General features: G+C 47.6%; 1 protein-coding gene across 1 annotated transcript; it reads left to right on the top strand.

Annotated features, from left to right (window-relative positions):
• The first annotated feature begins 283 nt into the window (after positions 1-283).
• On the top strand, positions 284-18,626 carry KLHDC2 (kelch domain containing 2). Its single transcript, XM_054400195.1, has 14 exons — positions 284-333; positions 2,788-2,955; positions 4,022-4,101; positions 5,069-5,186; positions 7,164-7,279; positions 10,145-10,226; positions 10,315-10,398; positions 13,987-14,067; positions 14,145-14,203; positions 15,077-15,186; positions 15,715-15,787; positions 16,018-16,105; positions 16,684-16,736; positions 17,617-18,626. The coding sequence occupies exons 2-14, from the start codon at positions 2,800-2,802 to the stop codon at positions 17,738-17,740; spliced, it is 1,224 nt and encodes a 407-aa protein (XP_054256170.1). The 5' UTR covers positions 284-333; positions 2,788-2,799; the 3' UTR covers positions 17,741-18,626.
• The last annotated feature ends 56 nt before the right edge of the window (positions 18,627-18,682 follow it).

The raw sequence follows: 18,682 nt of genomic DNA, 5'->3' as shown, positions 1-18,682 counted from the left end.
AGGTCTCTATGACTGGAGGGGACAGGTCACTGTCCATCGCGCACTGGCTGTACCTGTCACAGCCCTGAGTCACTGCAAGTGAATTTCAGTGGCTCAGCTCCTGAGCTGAGGTGACCCCTGTTAGCAACCGGCGCTGGTATCGCCGCTGCCCACTCACCCTGCCCGGTCTCCAGTGCCCTCTCCGGTCCCCGCGGGGCCGGACGGCGCCTGCGCGGCGCTGCCGGAAGCTCCCGCCCGCGGCGGATGTTGACGGAGCGCGGCCCGCAGAGGTGAGGTGCGGGAAGGAGGGGGCAACCGTGACACCGCGCCTGCAGACCCACCACCACCACCGCGGTAGGGCCCGGGGAACGGCGGCTCGGGAGAGGGGACGAGTGGCTGAGGCGGAAAGGGGGAGGGCCGGAGCTAGGAGCGGGCGGTGAGGCGGCTGCGCGCTGTGGGGCTGGGGAAGAGAAGGGGGATCGGTCCTTGACAGAAAGCGAGGAGGGTCGAGGCCTTGTTAAGGCGGCTGGTGAGTGATGGCGCATTGCTGTTAGGGGTATGTCGCGACAGGGAAAAGGTATCGTGAGGAGATAATTTCTGGCTGTGACCAGAGAGAGGTGTCGAACTAGAGGGGGCTTGGAAAGGGCAAGGACTTAGGAGAAACGTTTCACTACACGACTGTAAAATTGCTGAAGGGGGATAGAAGTTGCCCACAGTGTCTTAGTTTGTTTAAAAACAAAAACAAGAAAAAAATAATTAAAGAATGGTGGTCAGTGGGGAGAGTCAGTAAAAATCTGTTTAACTCGAAGCAGGCGGATTTCACTGAGGTGTGGGTAAAAGCTTTCTAACTTAAAGCATAATTAAAGCTCAAAAATAAACTACCGAAGGTGGTGTAGTGCCTCCATCACTGGAGAAATCCACGTTGAACAAAGTCCTGTCAGGAGTGGTGTAGGTGTGGAAGATTTGCTGTTCGTGCGGGCTCTGATCGCCTCGCTGCAGCCCTTCCGGCTGCGCTGGCTTTGCCCGCCTGCACAGAACCGTCTCCTCGGCTCTCCAGCCTCCCTCACCTTTTGGTCTGTGTCTGAAGTTCTTTGTGTGGTGACAGCTTCAGCTGGAGAAAACCTAAAAGCAGACAGAGACTTGGGAGTAACTCTTAAGTGGAAGGTGACTCCATTTTTCAGGGGTCCCCCTTCTCCATTGTAGCCAATTTCCAGAATTACCTGGCAGGGCTGACCTCAGTGTCCCTTCCTGGTTTGATTCCTCCCATAGTTTGGGCTTTGAATTACTAGTGACCCCAGTGACAGCGTGGCCCTGGGGCTTCACTTGTGCCAAAGCTCTTGTGTGGAGGCTGTTCTTATCCCTGAGCTGCTCGGGAGCTGTAGGCTGGATGCACATAGCTGCAGTCTTTCCAGGACACTCTGGGGTTTGTCCTTCTGGAAAAGACCTTTCAGGCCATTGGATTGGCTATGTTTCATGTGGTGTTTTTTTTTTTTTTTCCAGCATAAATAGTATGTCCTGCATTTAATAGCTATGGGAAGGTTTATGTTTGGGACACCTGGCTTAGGTAGCCCAAAGGGAGCTTTGCTTGAAAAGTGTAAGAGTTTTCACTTTTGTGAAGATCATATTGTAAGCAAAGATGTCAAATTCATTCCACTGTGGATTGGTTGGGGTTTTTTGGCCATCAGTTAATGTATTTACAGATGAGTGTGATTTAATAACAAAAACAGAGGCCTTGTCTTCAATTTGGAACAGAAATTATGAAAAAATACATACAACTCAGGAATTCCTGTGTGAAACTGTCTTGACTGATGGGGTAGATTGTTCATAGAATCATTTTGGTTGGAAAAGACCTTTAAGATCATCAAGTCCAACCAAGTCTCGTGCTAAACCATGGCCCTCAGCACCACATCTTTGCATCTTTCCAGTACCTTCAGGGCTGGTGATTCACCCACCTCACTTGGGAGCCTGTTCCATTATTTGAGAGCCCTTTCAGTGAAGAAGTTTCTTCTAATACCCAGCCTAAACCTCCCCTGGTGCAACTTCACACCCTGTGGCTTGTTACCAGAGAGAAGAGACCAACCCCTACCTGTCTCCTACTTCCTTTCAGGGAGCTGTAGAGAGCCAGAAGGTCTACCCTCAGCCTCCTTTTTTCCAGACTAAACAACCCCAGGTCCCTCAGAAGCTCCTCACCAGACCTGTTCTCCAGACCCTTCACCAGCTTTCTTGGCCTTCTCTGGACTCACTCTAGCACCTCCGTGTCCCAGTATTAGAGGTCTGGCCTCACCAGTGCTGATTACAGGGGGACAATCACATCCCTGGTCCTGCTGGCCATGCTGTTGCTGATCCAGGCCAGGGTGCTGTTGGCATTCTTGGCCACCTGGGCACACACTGGCTCATCTTTAGCCAGCTGTCAACCAACATCCTTAGGTCCTTTTCCACCAGGCAGTTTCCAGCCACTCTGTACCATGCCTGGAGTGTTCAGGGGGTTGTTGTGACCCAAGTGCAGGACCCAGCACTAGGCCTTGTTGAACCTCAGCCCACTGATCCAGCCTGTCCAGGTCCCTCTGTAGAGCCACCCTACCCTCAAGCAGATCAACAGTCCCTTCCAGCTTAGTGTCAGACTTACTGAAGGTAACTCAATCCCCTCATCCAGATCATTGATAAAGATATGAAAGAGAACTGGTTCCAGTATTGAGTCCTGGGGAACACCACTTCCATCACTGTGAAAGAAACAACAGTTTCTCTGTGGCTTTTTCTTTTCCTCTGGTGGTTTTCACAGCTTCCTACTCTGCTATTCTGTGCACTTAGAGCTGTGTCGAAATGGCTGACGAGAATGAAGACCTGCAGGCAGATGAAGAGCTCCCAGCTCCAGCTGAGGACAGCTTTGAGCAGCTGGAGAACGACAGCCCCGCTGAGCGCAGTGGGCATGTGGCAGTCACTGATGGCCGCTGCATGTATGTCTGGGGAGGCTATAAGGTAGGCTGTGAAGTAAACCTCCTGCCACCTGTAGTGCTGCTAATTAGGTCCCATTAGTTTGGGAGTGACACTGTAGAATTATCCCTCCCCTGGAACAGAAAAGCTCCAGTTAACAGATTAGAGTCTGACATATATGAGTTTTGAAATGTCAGAGTGAATTGTGTTAAAAGGCAGATCTTGGCAAACAGGTAGCTTTTCTGGAGTGCAGTGTGGTGTTTGTCCTCTCAGCATGTCTGCTGAGAGAGAAGAAAATCCTGTCTGATTTCATAGAATGGTTTGGGTTGGAAGGGACCTTCAAGATCATCTAGTTCCAACCCCCCTGACATGGACACCTTCTACTAGACCAGGCTAAACTGCACATCATGCAAAGAAGTGCTGGTATTGACAGCATTATCAGCACATCTCAATGCTGTGTGTTAATTACGGCAGGTTGGTTGGTTGTGGTTGTTTATCACCCTCGGGTGTGCAGGTGCTGCCAGTCATTTCACAGTTTTGACAGCAGTTGAGCTGAATTGTCAGTGAACTGGATGAATAAGCTGGTATTTCCAGGGACAGCTTTAGTGTCATGTTCTGGTGGTGTCATGCAGGGGGTGGAGGAATTGAAAAGGACGTTTTGGCTTATTTATCATAGAATTGTTTTGGTTGGAAAAAGACATCTAAAATCGAGTCCAACCATCAACCTAAGACCACCATGGCCGTTAAACCATGTCCCAAAGTTCCATGTCCACACATTTTTTGGAACACCTCCAAGGATGATGACTCCACCACCTCCCTGGGCAGTGTGTTCCCATGCATGACCTGCACCCTGGTTACCCAGCCTGGGCTGTGACATTGTGGTTTAACTTCCATTTACCCCAGCCTGCCTCTGAGGTTGTCTGGTCCTCAGCAGAAGCTAGAATAGGCTCATACCTGCTTTCCAAGCAGGTGAGAAGTGCGAGAGTGTGGCAAGCACTCTTCTTGTTGTCCTGTGAGTAGATCTCTGAGGGGGCATAAACATTCCCAGGAGTAACTCAACCCATTAAGCGTCCTTCTTGTGTTGCTTTGTCTTTTCTGACCTCTTCTGCAGAATGCCCAAGTGAGGGGATTTTATGACTTCTATCTGCCTAGGGATGAAATATGGATCTACAACATGGAAACTGGAAGATGGTACAGTAAACAATTAACTTGATTGTTGGGTTTGGTGGCGGGCAGGGGGAGCACCCAGAAAAATACTTAAATTGGTCTAGAAAGCTTGCTGAGGGGTTTTGAACAGTGAGAGAATTCCCTGATCTCTTTGTCACCACCTATCAAACTGCAGAATAAATGTGTAAAATATTTGCCAATTTTTCTGGTTATTCCAACAACAAAACATGTTCTCAAGGGGGTGAAGTAGGAGAGACAGCTCAGACAGGAATGTGTTATCAACACTGTGAAGTGTTTGTGGAGGAAATAGCACCTGGAAATTGTATTTTGATTGTGGTGCTACATCAGTGAGGGCATCTCTGTAAGGAGCTAGTTGTAAACGTTGATGTGGCCAGAGAGACTTAGATGGTCTCAGAAACTCGAGTCATCTTAGATCAGTGGGAGCCTGGAAGCGTGAAACCTTCAGGCCTGACAGCGAGAGCAAAATAAAATCTGCTTCTGGCACTGTCTGGGGCCTTGCTGTGAAGCCAAATCCCCTCAGCACTTTGCAATTTCATCTGTGCTTCCAGTCCTTGTGGTGGTCAGGGAGGGCCCTGGACATTGCCTGGAAGTTCATCTTTGTGGTTATGATGTTTACAACATGGAAAATCCAGTAGCAAAAGAGGAACCTTCAGTTTAGACAAGTGCATCGTTTTTTGCCTGAGGATATCTCTGGGGGTTTTGAACACATAAATCATGTACCACATTAGTACTGGAACTGGGCAAGCAGGATTCCTCCCCACAAAACATGTATTAATTAAATTGCCTCATTAATTAAATGCCCCACACCCCTCTCATACCGGTAAATTGTTCAGCCTGTGAGGATGTGAAGAACTCAACAACTTGGAATGGTCCACAGTGACCCAGTACAGTTTAAAAAGGGTGGTGGTATAAAATTCCACTCCAGGTAAAATCCTTACCATGCATAAAAATCTTTCAACTGTGCTTCCAGGAAGAAGAGTAAAACAGAGGGAGATGTTCCACCTTCCATGTCTGGAAGCTGTGCTGTGTGTGTGGACAGAGTAGTCTACCTCTTTGGGGGACATCATGCACGTGGCAATACAAACAAGGTTGGTAATTCAAAGATGAACCCCTCCTCATTTTGTCCTCCTTAGTTTTTGTTCAGACTAGTTCACCTTTTCAGTGAACTAATGTCCATCCAAAGCCAGAAACATGTAATCTTCACAAATCACGGAAACATTTTCTTGGGAATGACTGGGCATCTTGGACTTCATTTCGGAGCTTTAATGTTAATAACAGGGGACGCTGCAAGTGTCATGTCTAGTCATCGTGTCCTTCACAGCTTCTGCAGCACCATGTTTTCATCCCCTGGCTGCATCTATAGTTCTGGGAAGCCAATAAACAGCTTTTTCATCCTGTCAGTGGCTTCCCCAGACGTGAACTAACTGGAGCTGTGTGCTTTTTGTGCTTGCCTAAGAGGTTTTGACTAACAAAGCACAGCACAGAATGCTCGGGGGGTTATTTTTCCATGCAGGTGATGAGCTGGCTGACTTTTACCTGTTGAGTGCATTCATTTCTGCAGCAGGTCTGATAACAAGACTTTTGTAACACAGGTCACCCCTCAGCTCTGCGTCATTTCACATGGTGTGATGGCTTTGCACCATGGAAGAAACACCCTGACCTAAGATCCGGGTGCTTGCCCTTGTTGTGCAGTTCACCCTATAGATCACGTTGCGCTGGTTGGTGCTTTTGAATTGACTCCTGCTGAAAGATGGGGATTTCCAGAGCTGCTGAAATAGCACCAGGAGGTGACATGAAACTGCTCTGTAGCTGTTTGAAATGTTTTTTTCTCTGGAGCCTCTGATAATACTTTCTGATGTTCCTGAAGCGTGGTTTAAATTAGTTTTGCCTTCGCTCTTAAAGTTAAACTGAAAGCAGCTTCATGTGATGCTTGCAGAGAGCCCTGGAACAATCTGAGTTGATAAAGTGTGACTTGCTTCCTTCCTGCTGTGCTGTTCTGACGGTGGCTGTTAGTTTATAGATGTGTGTCAGCAATTTCTCCCCATGTAAAATGCAGGAACGTGCAGAGAAGAGATGATATTATAAAACCCACTGATTTTTAACCAGGTTTTCTTTGTGGTAAGACAACTTTGTACCCACCTTCAGTGGGTGTGTCAGCTTTGGGTAGTACAACTCAAATGCCCAGAGCTGTGTAAAAAAGTGTTTTGAGGCTCAAATCTGCAAAAAGATAACAGATTTAGCAAAAAGATTTTGTTCCAAATGTCATTGCTCTCTGCAGCTAGGATGTAGATTGGACGTTAGGAAGGAATTGTTTACAGTGAGGGTAGAGAGACACTGGAACAGGTTGCCCAGGGAGGTTGTGGATGCCCCCTCCCTGGAGGTGTTCAAGGCCAGGTTGAATGAGGCCTTGAGCAACCTGGTCTAGTGGAAGGTGTCACTGCCCCTGCAGACAGTTCTTGGGTAGAACTGAGCCTCCTCACCATCTGCTGGCTCTTGCTGTCAGGCTTTTTAAAATTTTGATACACACAAAACACTTTGTCTAAAGAAATTAAACTGGCTGTTGGGTCATGAGCTGAGCACAGTGTGAAGCTGCATCCTTAAATAACTGACAAGGAATTAGAGCATAAAAGAGCAGCACTGGCTAAGACTAAGAAGAGATCTTAGTGCTGATCAACATCTAGAGGCTGGGGACAAGAGAATGGGGTCGGACTCTTTTCAATTATGCCCAGTGACAAGACAGGGAGGAGAGACTCCTTTGGTGTGAGGGTGCTGGAGCCCTAGAGCAGGCTGCCAAGAGAGGTTGTGGAGTCTCCTTCTCTAAAGAGATTCCAAAGCCACCTGGACATTGTGATCGTGGGCAAGCTGCTGTGGGTGCCCCTCCTTTAGAAGGGGGATTGGAGCTAGATGATCCTTAGGGTCCCTTCCAACCCAAACCATTCTATGATTCTAGTAAAAGAACTTCTATTTTTTTTTCTCTACCAACACATGCTCATTAGAAGTTAATATTAATTTTTTTAAAAGCTTGAAGCTGTGTGGGTAAAATTTTTTTTTTTCTTTCTCTACAGTTCTACATGTTGAATTCCAGATCCACGGACAAAGTGCTGCAGTGGGTCAGAGTAGAATGTCAAGGGGTCCCCCCCTCATCAAAGGACAAGCTTGGTGTCTGGGTTTACAAAAACAAGTAAGGCTGCAGCACCCAAGTCAGCACTGCCTGCTCTTGTGTGTGTCTCTGCTTCTAACACCTCCTTGTTGTGTCTTCTTTGAATAAGAGCTGTGGGAGGACTCCTTGCCTGCAGATGTGCTGCAGGGAGAGATGGGTTTCTTCTTCACCTCACCTTTTAAAACTGCTCCATCCTTTAACTTGTGACTAAACAGAAAACCCTTACTCCCCACTTGGGTGTCTGTGAGCTGCAAAGTGCATGTGTGAGTCACAGCCCGAAATGTGGGCTTGTCATAGGCTAACTTTCCACTCTGTGTTTTCAGCACCTTGCTTCACAAGTGCTGCATCATGGTTAGCTGTGTAAGCAGCTGCATGGGAAATCTGTTCTTCCCAGAATAACCCTGTAGAGGATTAGAAGTGGGGTTGGAACTAGATGACCTTTAAGGTCCCTTTCAACCCAAACCATTCTATAATTCTATTATTCTCCAAATGCAGTCTTCTGGTCACACCTCATGTGTTTCGTAGTATCACAGAATGGTTTGACTTGGAAGGGACCATAAAGGTCATCTAGTTCCAACTCCCTGCCGTGGGCAGGGACACCTTGCACTAGATCAGGTTGCTCAAGGCTCCATCCAACTTGGCTTTGAACGTTTACAGCCTTGGAGCCTCCCCAGCCTTTTTGTTGAGAACAGGGCAACCTGTTCCGTTGCCTCATCACTCTCATGGGGAAGAATTTCTTCCTAATGGCTAATCTCAATCAAGCTGCTTCCAGTTGGAAGAAGCTTGGTTACCCCTCGTCCATGCCTTTGTAAAAAGTCCTTCTCCTGTAGCCCCTTCAAATATTGGAAGGCTGCTTTTAGGCATGGAGCTTTCTCTTCTCCAGGCTGAACAGCCACAATTCCCTCAGCCTGTCCTTACAGCAGAGGGGTGCCAGCCATCTTTGTGGCCTCCTCTGGACCCAGCACTGCAGGTGGGGTCTCTGTTTCTTTGACAGTTGAAGAGCAGGAAGCCATTGTAATTCTCAAAATGCATCTGGCTTATTCAGCGATACACATGGTTAATTCAGTGTGGCTTGTGCTGCTTGCACAAACCAAAGACTGTGTTAAATTATCTGTTGATCTTATCTGATTGAACATGTTGGGATAGTGTCCCAGAGATGCCAGAAGGCTTTTTGACTCTGCAAACCTTGGAAAAGATAAGAAAGACAAGGAGAAGGTGTTGAAGCCAGATGAGCTGACATGCAAAGCATTGCAGTTGCCTTGCACCTTCCTCCTCCTTTTGGTTAGTGTAGAGCTAGCTCCCTGAGCAGGGACTGGTGCCATGAGATTGATCCAGCCTTCTGGCACTACAGGATAGACCGAGGAAAGACCAGATTGCCCAAGATCTCTTCCAGTTGGCTTTGGAATCTCTCCAGAGAAGGAAACTCCACAACCTCTCTGGGCAGCCTGCTCCAGAGCTAGAGCACTCTCACAGCAAATAGTTTCTCCTTGCTCCTCTTGGATTGTCTGCCCCAGCTTGATTTCTCAAAGGGTTCCTTGTTTCCAGAGAACAGAACTTCAACATAGTGGCAGCTCACACAGTCAGAATTGTCCCCTTGCAGGAGAAGCTGGAAAAGCTGATCCCTGCAGAGCAAAACTCTCTCCACAAGCTGTGGGCCAGGTGTGAGCAGTGCTGCTGTAGTGCATGATGCCAGGGGCTGGGGAGGCTTGCTGTGAATTTGAGTTGACAATCAGGGTTCTCTGATTCTTCTTTGGTCACAACTGGCAAGGATTACAGATTCTTATTGTCATGTCAGGGTAGGGATTTGAGCTACTACCTACAAAACCTTACCTGGACAGCACAGGCATCTTCTGGCATGTCCATTACATGGAGAGAAAGCTCACTGTTGGGATTTTTATTGTGTGGTTTGTGGCAGAGGCTCAGGAAAGATAGGAAATGGAGGCTGGAATTCAGTGTCTTTAAGGTCCAACCCCAAACCACCCTGATTCAGTGCCATTTGCCTGTGGTGCTGGTTTTCAGGTCCTTGCTGTGGAGAGAAAGCTTGTGGTTGCAGTAGGTGATGTGATCAGATCAGGCATGCAAGGCTGGAGCTGTGGGTGTTCCGTGTGGTGTAGATTGGTTTTTATTGCTTTTGTAATTGAGTAAGAATTTCTGTCCAAGCCATGCCATGAGTTTCTAATATGTGCTGAAACCCAAGCACAGAAACCTAAATTACATTTAAATCATGGTTTTAAACCCCCAAAAGAGCAGTAAAACCAGCTGAGTGACTGCTCATGGTCACTGTTCTTCAGGTTTTGAAACCAAATGGAGTAAGAAAATGACTTCCCCACAACTAAAGACTTCCCAGGCAGCTTCAGTAGAGGGCCTGCTGCATGTAATGTCTCCTGGCCTCCTCCTCCACATTGACCATGCCTAAGCTGTGATTCTTTCCCTTCTTACAGGAGTGTCTGCGAATGTTTTGAGCTCAGGGAGTATGGGAATAAGGCTTGGAAAGGGCAGAGATGGGAAACTGCAGGAATAAAATTCCTGTAGCTGCTGGGTGGAAGCACAGGTAGGGAAGGTTGAGGAGCAGCAAGCAGGCAGCAGGCTGGTAGCTTGACACATTTGGAACCAGAACAGAGCTTGGAAGCCTGAGGCTTGGGAAGCAGCTGCAGAAGGATTTAGTGTGGGAGGGTAGGGTTGATTAGGCAAGAAACAGGGCCCCACACCTGGCAAACTTGCATTGTAGAGCTACTGGGAGTAAAGGAGCTGAAGGAGCTTCCCTGTTTTTCTTGTCTCCTGTTTGAGCACAGCCTTTGCAGAACTTCAGTCTTTTCCAACCTAAATGATTCTGTGATTCCATGATAGCATTTCTCATCAGCTTTTCTGTGCTGTTTTTTTTTTTAGGCTAATTTTTTTTGGTGGCTATGGTTATTTTCCTGAAGGGAAGCAACGGGGCACTTTTGAATTTGATGAAACCTCTTTTTGGGTAAGTCAACCTTGAAGCCATTTCTATTTAAAGTTTAATACTCAATGAGTGCTTATTAAAACTTATGGCTTATTTCATGTTTTTAAAGAATTCAGGTCTTCCTAGGGGGTGGAATGACCACGTGCATGTTCTGGACACTGAAACTTTTACTTGGAGCCAGCCTATAACTACGGTAGGTCCTCTGTCAGTTAAAATTGCAGCTCTTAAGAGAGATGTGTACTGTGTGCTCTGTCTCTTGGAATCCTAGAATTGTTTGGGTTGGAAGATTCCTTTAAGATCATCAAGTCCAACCTTCAGCCTGAGACCACCATGGCCATTAAACCATGTCCCCAGGTGCCATGTCTACATGTTTCTTGAACACTGCCAAGGACACTGACTCCACCAGCTCCCTGGGCAACCTATTCCAACACTTGTCTCTTGTAGTATCCTCTGAAAATAAGCATGATTCTCCTGGGCCTGACTTCACTGCTTTAATTTGTGTCAAGTTAGAAGAGGATGATGATAAAATGGCCTCCTCATGTGGCTTTGCAGGGTTAGCAGTGGCCTGTCCCAGCAGCTATGGGCTGCAGATGCTCTGAGTGCCTGGCAGTGTATCACAGACTGGTGGGGGTTGAAAGGGACCTCTAGAGATCACCCAGTCCAACCACCCTGCTAAAGCAGGGTCACCCACAGCAAGTTGTCCAAGATCAAAAAGTCCAACTGCATTTGAAACCTCTCCAGAGAAGGAGACTCCACAACCTCTCTGTGCTGCTTGGTGCAGTGCTCTGGCACCCTCTGTTACTGCACAGCAACGTGCAGTATGAAGCTGTTAATCTGTTGTATCTCATGAGGAGGGTCCTTCTGGCTAACTGTTTGCAAGCAAGCAGCACAGAAATTCAGCCACAATAGGTTACTCTACTTTACTGTTCCACCTTGCAGCCTTCTTCATGTTACCAGCCTTTAACTGTTGTATGCTCTGTGACATTGCCTTCTTTGGGATCCAAACCAGTCCCTAAATGCCAGGAGTTAGAAAAGGTGGAAGATCTCTTAGCAGGACCTAGTAGTAGCTAGCAGGAGGAGGTAAGAAATGTCCTGCAGGACTCCCCAGTTGGCTGTGTGGAGCTGGGCTGCTCTCAGTGGTGCTTTGCTGAGTTTATTCTCTCCATGGGATAGGGAATCGCAGGCCATGGCTGGTGGGAAGCACTGTGTCTGCAGCACTGTTGTTTCTGCTGTTCTGGCAGACACTCCTGGCCACGTGAGCTGTCACCTGTGCCAGAGCATTGTGGAGTCCTGTTCTCTTGAAGCCAGGAACACTCTGAGAAAACAGATGTTCCCAAGAGGAGAGCCAGAAGTCCCTGCCCTTCCTGAGATAATTCTCTTCCACCCTCAACCTCCTGTGTAGCTGAGCTACAGCAAGCCTGTGGAGCAGGAAGCTACAACAGGGTCTTTCCTCAGGCTGTCTGGTCCAGCTAGGGGAGGAAACTTGGCCAGGACTGTGTGGCCAGGACTATGTGACCAGGACTATGTGACCAGGACTCTCTTCAATTCTCTTTTTCAATTCCCTGTACCTTGCAGTGGGGACTGTTAATTTCTGTCGTATAGATGGACTACATGAGGTATCATTAGCTTGTATTTGCAGCCTTACCTTTGAGACACTCTTGGTAGAACTGGTTCAGAAACATCCCCTCAAAATACAAAGGACCTGCAGCCTAGTCAGTAGCATTCTTGAGGCCACTTAAACTTAATTCAAACCACTCTTTTTTACCAAGGGCTTCCCTCCCACCGAAACCAGGAATTTTGCCTTTTATTTGGGGTTTTTCAGTTCTAGGCTTCTCACTCCAAAAAAGGACATCAAGGTGCTACAGCAGGTCCAGTAAAGGGCAATGAAGCTGGTGAAGGGTCTGGAGAAGAGGTCTGGTGAGGAGCAGCTGAGGGAACTGGGGTTATTTGGTCTGGAGAAGAGGAGGCTGAGGGGAGACCTTCTCTCTACAACTGCCTGAAAGGAGGTTGGAGACAGGTGGGGAATGGTCTCTTCTTCCAAGTAGCAAGTTACAAGACGAGAGGAAACAGCCTCAAGTTTCACCAAGGGAGGTTTAGGTTGGACATGAGGAAAAATTTCTTCCCAAAAAGGATTGTCAGTGCCTCAAACAGGCTGCCCAGGGCAGCGATGGAGTCCCCATCCCTGGAGGGATTTCAAAGCTGCATAGCTGTGGTGCTGAGGGACATGGTTTAGTGGTGGACTTGGGAGTGCTGGGTAAATAGTTGGACATGATCTTAAGTGTCTCTTTCCTTTCAAAACAATTCTATGATTCTGTTTGGATCTGTCTTTCTCTCCTCACCTTTTTTTCCCATTGACTTGCTTGCTTTCATGCTTCAGTGGCCCCTGGGGAGCTCAGGAATACAAAATACTTGGTTTCCTGTCATCCTTACTGTAAAATGGTGGCTTGGCACGTTTCTCTTGGGTGCAGGATTGTCAAAACAGAACAAAGCACTCTGCTTACAAGTAGACGCCATCTGAAATGTCTCAGAAGTGTTCGAGGAACAGAGAAGTGCAGTGAGATTGCCTCAGAATTGGAGGAAATGAAATTTGAGATCTGTAACTCCTTATTCAGCTTGCCAAAGAATTGCTTTGTCTTGCATACAGACCTCAAGAAGTAACTCAAGAAAAACAGTGTCTAACAATTTATTACCTCGTTTACAGTCCCAAGTCTTCTGTGACTTGGAAGGACCTTCTAGCATAAGCACTTTGGACATTAGGAGGAAGTTCTTTACAATGGGAGTGGCAAAAGACTGGGACAGGCTGCCTGGGGATGTGATTGAGGCTCTGTCCCTGGAGACATTCAAGATCAGACTTGATGTGCCTTGGGCAGCCTGATCTAGTTGGAAGTGTCCCTGCAGGAGGGTTGGACAAGATAACCTCTGAGGGTCCCTTCCAACTCAATGCAATCTGTGAGTCTGTACATCTCTAAAAGCAAAATTTATGTCACAAAACCACAGGCTGGTGGAGGTTGATCTGGAAAGTGTCCCTGCCTGTGGTAGGGGTGTTGGACCCAAACCATTCTATGAGTCTATGGATCTGTGAAAAAAAAAAAAAAAGAGAAGTTTCTGCAGAGAGAACAATTTAATAGATGTTTTTTCACCCTCTGTTCCTTGTTGGCCTTGCATCTGACTTTAGTTCAGCCTTTACTCTCTGGTGACTGATGAGTGGAACTGTGAGGGCTTGTTTGCCTTTAGCAGGACACAGAACTCTCCTGGGAGGCCTAAGAGGAGCTCAGCTCCCACCCCACAGAATCCCAGACTGGTTTGAGCTGGAAGGGACCTTAAAGCTTCATCTATTTCCAACCCTGCTGCGATGGACAGGGACACTTCTTACTAGAGCAGGTTGCTCAAGGCCCCATCCAACCTGGTTTTGAACACCACTTCCACTTCTGCACTCCTTGTTCTTGGTCCAAGCTTTGTTGTGCATCGCTACCATGGAGAAGCTTTGGTTTCACCACTTCTCTTGTTCCTCTAAGACACCTATGGCTGATCTCAAGGCCAGCTGTGGCTCAGCCCACCCCAAACCACCTCCCTGTATGGGAGGACTCTTCCTGACACTCACGTGGCCAAGAGCAGCCCCCTGCTCATCATGTGTCCTGTCACCCCACACCACTCACGGTGCCTGGTCACACTGTTTGCTGTGTGTGGTGGGCATCTTCAGTCAGCTCCTCTTAATCTGCTGCAGGTTTTCTTTTGTGTCTCCACTAACCTTACCTTCCTATGTCATGTTTTCTGTTCCCAGGGTAAAACTCCCTCCCCACGAGCAGCTCATGCCTGTGCTACCGTTGGGAACAGAGGCTACGTGTTTGGTGGCAGATACAGAGTAAGCCCCAACCCAGTTTAACCACATGCCACTGAAACCTCCACAGAGCATCTCAACCATCTTCTGCTTTCTTGTAGGAGTCCAGGATGAATGATCTGTACTACCTGAATCTGGATACCTGGGAGTGGAATGAAATGTAAGTTCTAAATCTTGAGTTCTTTGGTGTGCAAAGCAATGTCAAGGTGACACACCGATTTTGTATGGTAAGGTATTTCCAAAGTCACTTTTGATGTTACAAGTTGAAATAGTCAGCACAAGGCTAGGTTGGAACAGAGCCTTGAGCATCCTGGTCCAGTGGAGGGTGTCACTGCCCATGGCAGGGAGGTTGGAATTAGATGATCTTTAAGGTCCTTTCCAACCCAAACCATTCTGTGATTCACTTCTAATCGTTCTAGTCATTCTTGGTCTACTCCAGCAAGAGAACTCAGGTAGAACTGAGCCTCCTCACCAGTTGCTGACTTGCTGTCATGGTTTTTACAGTATCGATTCAAACAAAACTCTTTTTCTGTCTAAATAAATCAAACTGGCTGTTGGGTCATGAGCTGAGCACAGTATGAAGCTGCATCCTTCCAATAACTGACAAGGAATTAGAGAAAAAAAGAGAAGCAGTGGAGAAGACTGAGAAGGGATCTTCTCAATGCTCAGCAAGAGCTAAAGGGTGGGGGGCAAGACAATGGGGCCAGACTCTTTTCAGTGGTGCCCAGTGACAGGACAAGGGGCAGAGGGCACTAACCTTGAAACCCAGGAGGTTCCATCTGAACAGGGGGAGAAACTTGTTTAGTAGGAGGGTGCTGGAGCCCTGGAGCAGAGAGGCCGTGGAGTCTCATCTGGAAGAGATTCTAAACCAGCCTGGATATTGTGAACCTGGGCAAGCTGCTGTGGGTGACCCTGCTTTAGCATGGGGGTTGGACTGGATGATCTCCAGAGGTCCCTTCCAACCCTACCAGTTTGTGATTCTGTGATGTTGTTGTAGCACATGTGTATTTGTGATTCTGTTCTTGAAATGCAGAATCACGCAAGGCATCTGCCCAGTTGGCCGATCGTGGCATTCTTTAACACCAATCTCCTCAGACCACCTCTTTCTCTTTGGAGGATTCACCACTGACAAGCAGCCATTAAGTAAGTCATCCCAAAAGGATTTTGTCTTCTGTTGGCTTTTGGGTTCTTGGTGGTTTGGGTTTGGCTTGTGTTGGGTTTTAGGTTCTTGCTGGTTTGAATTTTGGGTTCTTGGTGTTGGCTTTGTGTCCTTCAACAGTAGAGCACAGAAGCTCGAATTAGTGTCTCATCACCTTAACGTTTTTTGCCAAATGCCATCCCTGCAACTTCTGATCCATCTCTTTATGATCAACAGCCAATTGCACAGAGCAGGAGCTACCAATTGTGTTGAGACAGAATTATTTATAATGATGAATCTGCTCTAAAAATTGATCTTATGCAAATTGCATGTGGACCTTCACAGTTCTCCCATCTTCCCCTTCTGCCTTCACTCCCATAAACCATTACTCAAACTTCTAGTCCAATATTCTGTAAGATTTTTCCAAAAAATACTTCAGATCAAAAAATGGGCCGAAGCCCATGTTTGGTGCCATAAACATGGGAGAACCAACACAAGTTGGGGTTGGGTTTATTTTTTTTGCTGCTTTTCAGGCGACGCTTGGATTTATTGCATCAGCAAGAACGAGTGGATACAGTTTGAGCACAACTATTCAGAAAAACCAAGGTATGGTCCACCTGGAAATGTTGCCTGCTCCTCTTTGGCCTTGCTCTTGTTGGTGAGGATAATGGAGGGTGATGTTTTGGCTCGTGAAATAAGGTTTGTGCAAGCAGGTGGTAACCATCTGCTTGCAACTTCTGCTCTAACCAGGACACCTCACCTCAGTTTACCCATGTGAAGGACAAAATTTCCTCTCGTTAACTTCAAAATTTGGGCTTGATTTTGTTTGTTTCTAGGCTATGGCACACAGCTTGTGCAAGTGAAGAGGGAGAGGTCATCGTTTTTGGAGGCTGTGCCAACAATTTGCTTGCCCATTCTAAAGCTGTAAGTTGATTTTGAGCTTTTTTCCCCCTTCTTTGGTAGCCCAGGTTCTTGTTGGTATCTTCTCACTCCAACAAGTGTGAGCCCATTACAGAATGGTAGAGGTTGGAAGGGACCTCTGAAGATTCATCAAGTGCAACCCCACTGCAGAGCAGGATCACCTAGGGCAGGTCCCACAGGAACATGTCCAGGCAGACACTGAAAGTCTCCAGAGAATAGAGACTCCACCACCTCCCTGTTCCAGTGTTCTGCCACCCTCAAAGAAGTTCCTTGTCGTGCTTAGATGGAACTTCCTATGTTTGAGTTCATGCTTTTGTTTGAAGTGGCACCAGATCTGGGGTTTGATTCATGTGGAAGCCCAAACAAACCCAGATCCTCTTACAGGATTTGGTGGACATTTCTGTACCCAGCTTGCCTGTGGCCTTCGTGATTTAGGTGTTCAGTTCTCTGCTCATCATGAGCTTTTCCCCACCAGTCCCATTTCCAGGGTCTGTTTATATGAGTATTGGGTTGTTTGGTTTCTGCTTCAGCAAAGTGGATCCACATGACCCAGCTGTTTCCCTCTCTCTCCTTACCCTCAGGCTCACAGTAATGAAATCCTCATCTTTTCTCTACAACCAAGATCTCTTGTAAGGTAAGAAAGCAGCAATCAGAATTGCTTAGGTTGCAAAAGACCACCTGAGATCAAGTCCAGTCATTAAGGCTTCACCATGAAACTGTTGTCTTCATACAAGGCAGTGCAGGGTCAACCCCAGGCCTGTTCATGTCCCTCAATTATTTCAAAACATTCTTTCCTCTCAAGAATGCTGGAAGAACAGCAGCATTGTGTGAGGACAGAGCAACATCCCTTCCTCACAGAATGGCTTGAGTTGGAAGGGACCTTAAAGATCATCTAGTTCCAACCCCTCTGAGACAGGGACATCTCCCACTAGACCAGGTTGCTCAAAGCCTCATCCAGCCTGGTCTTAAAATACTTCCAGGGATGAGGCACCCACAATTTAATTCTGGGCAACCTGTTCCAGGTTTTCACCACCCTCATAGTCAGTAACTTAATGGCCACTCTAATAAATCTACCCTGCTCTAGTTTCAAACCATTACCCCTTGTCCTGTCACTACAGGCCCTTAGAAATAGTTGCTCTCCTGTAGCCCCCTTCAGGTACTGGAAGGCCTTCCTGGAGCCTTCTCTTCTCCAGGCTGAACAGCCACAACTCCCTCAGCCTGTCCCCACCGCAGAGGTGCTCTAGTCCTCTGATCATCTTTGTGTTCTCCTCCGGGCCCTCTCCAACAGATAGATGTTCTTGTGTTGGGGGCTCCAGAGCTGGACACAGTACTCCAGGTGGGGTCTCACAAGAGCAGAGGGGCAGAATCACCTTCCTTGACCTGCTGGCCCCAGGTCAGGAGCACACACTTGGCACTGCTCATGAGACCGCTCTCTCACTGGCAAGCTGCACAGAACCCTTCCCTTGCAGCCCATGGTCCTCCTAACTCCCAGCTGTGCCTTCCCTCTCCCCAAGGCTGTGCCTGGAAGCAGTCATTTGCTTCAAGGAGATGCTGGCCAGTTCCTGGAACTGCCTGCCCAAGCACTTGCTGCACAGCGTCAATCAGCGGTTCGGAAGCAACAACACCTCAGGCTCCTGAGCCCTTGGGACATCAGTGAGCTGTGCCTGGAGGAGCAGCTCTGAGATGTCATCATTTGACCAAGCGTGGCAAACGTTAAAGTTGTCTAGGTTAACTATCCGTATCCTCGTAGGTAGGTGCTTCTTGCCTTTCAGTTGCATGTGAATGGCCTAGAGAGAACCTATTTTTGTGTAAAGATGTTTGCAATAAATGTATTTAATGCAGGTGGGAGACAGAGCCTCTGCTGAAACTAAAAACTAGTTCTGGGCTTGTCCACCTTGAAGAAGGGCAGCCCCCAGTGAGAAGATAGGGTGGGTGGAAGGGAAGTGCTCCTTATGGAGCCCTTCTTAAAGAACGTAAGGACTTCAGTGGTCATGCAGGAAATGCTGGGGCACGCCCTGACTGATGAGTGTGGCTTTAGTGTAGGCTGAAGATGGCCAAGCCAGGTGAGGAGTCCTGGTGTAGTCTACAGCTTTAGGAAACCTGCTTTAAAGTCAAAGAAATGGGATTTTGGAACTTGCAACATTGTCAGCATTGATGAACTGTGGTAATCGTTCAACTGGTGGAGCACTGCTGCTCCCTCCTTTGTTTGTAGCTTGTTGTTTTGGAACTCATTGATGTTGTGGAACTTCAGTTGTGAACCTTAGGTAGCAGATATTCTGCCCTGAGAAGTGGGACTGAACCTGCTTGAGCCTCTTACCAGCTATGTCAAGTGACCTGTGGAGCTTGCCTACAGATGGAGCAGCCTGAAGGACTCCAGCATGGTGGAGTTACGCTGGAAGTGACCATGGAATAGGTCACCTCCTGCCAGCAGGTGACATGGGTGACAAGGACCAGGCTCTGCTGCTGTGGGGGAAGGGGTGAAATCAAGTCCAAGCTGTCCTCAAAAAACCCCAACAAATTAAAACCTTTGACTCCTAAAACAAACTTATGCCTGTGGTGCCTGCACTGATTTGGAGGAGC

This window comes from Indicator indicator, chromosome 4 (genome assembly GCF_027791375.1).
Source record: "Indicator indicator isolate 239-I01 chromosome 4, UM_Iind_1.1, whole genome shotgun sequence".
Lineage (NCBI taxonomy): Eukaryota > Metazoa > Chordata > Aves > Piciformes > Indicatoridae > Indicator > Indicator indicator.
The sequence above is the reverse complement of the archived record's forward strand: the minus strand, read 5'-3'. Positions and strand labels throughout refer to the sequence as shown.

Coding starts and splice junctions, on each gene's coding strand:
- KLHDC2 (XM_054400195.1), top strand. CDS start 2,800: ATGGCTGACGAGAATGAAGACCTGCAGGCAGATGAAGAGCTCCCAGCT. Junction 2,956..4,021: donor ATGTCTGGGGAGGCTATAAG/GTAGGCTGTGAA, acceptor CCTCTTCTGCAG/AATGCCCAAGTGAGGGGATT. Junction 7,280..10,144: donor GTCTGGGTTTACAAAAACAA/GTAAGGCTGCAG, acceptor TTTTTTTTTTAG/GCTAATTTTTTTTGGTGGCT.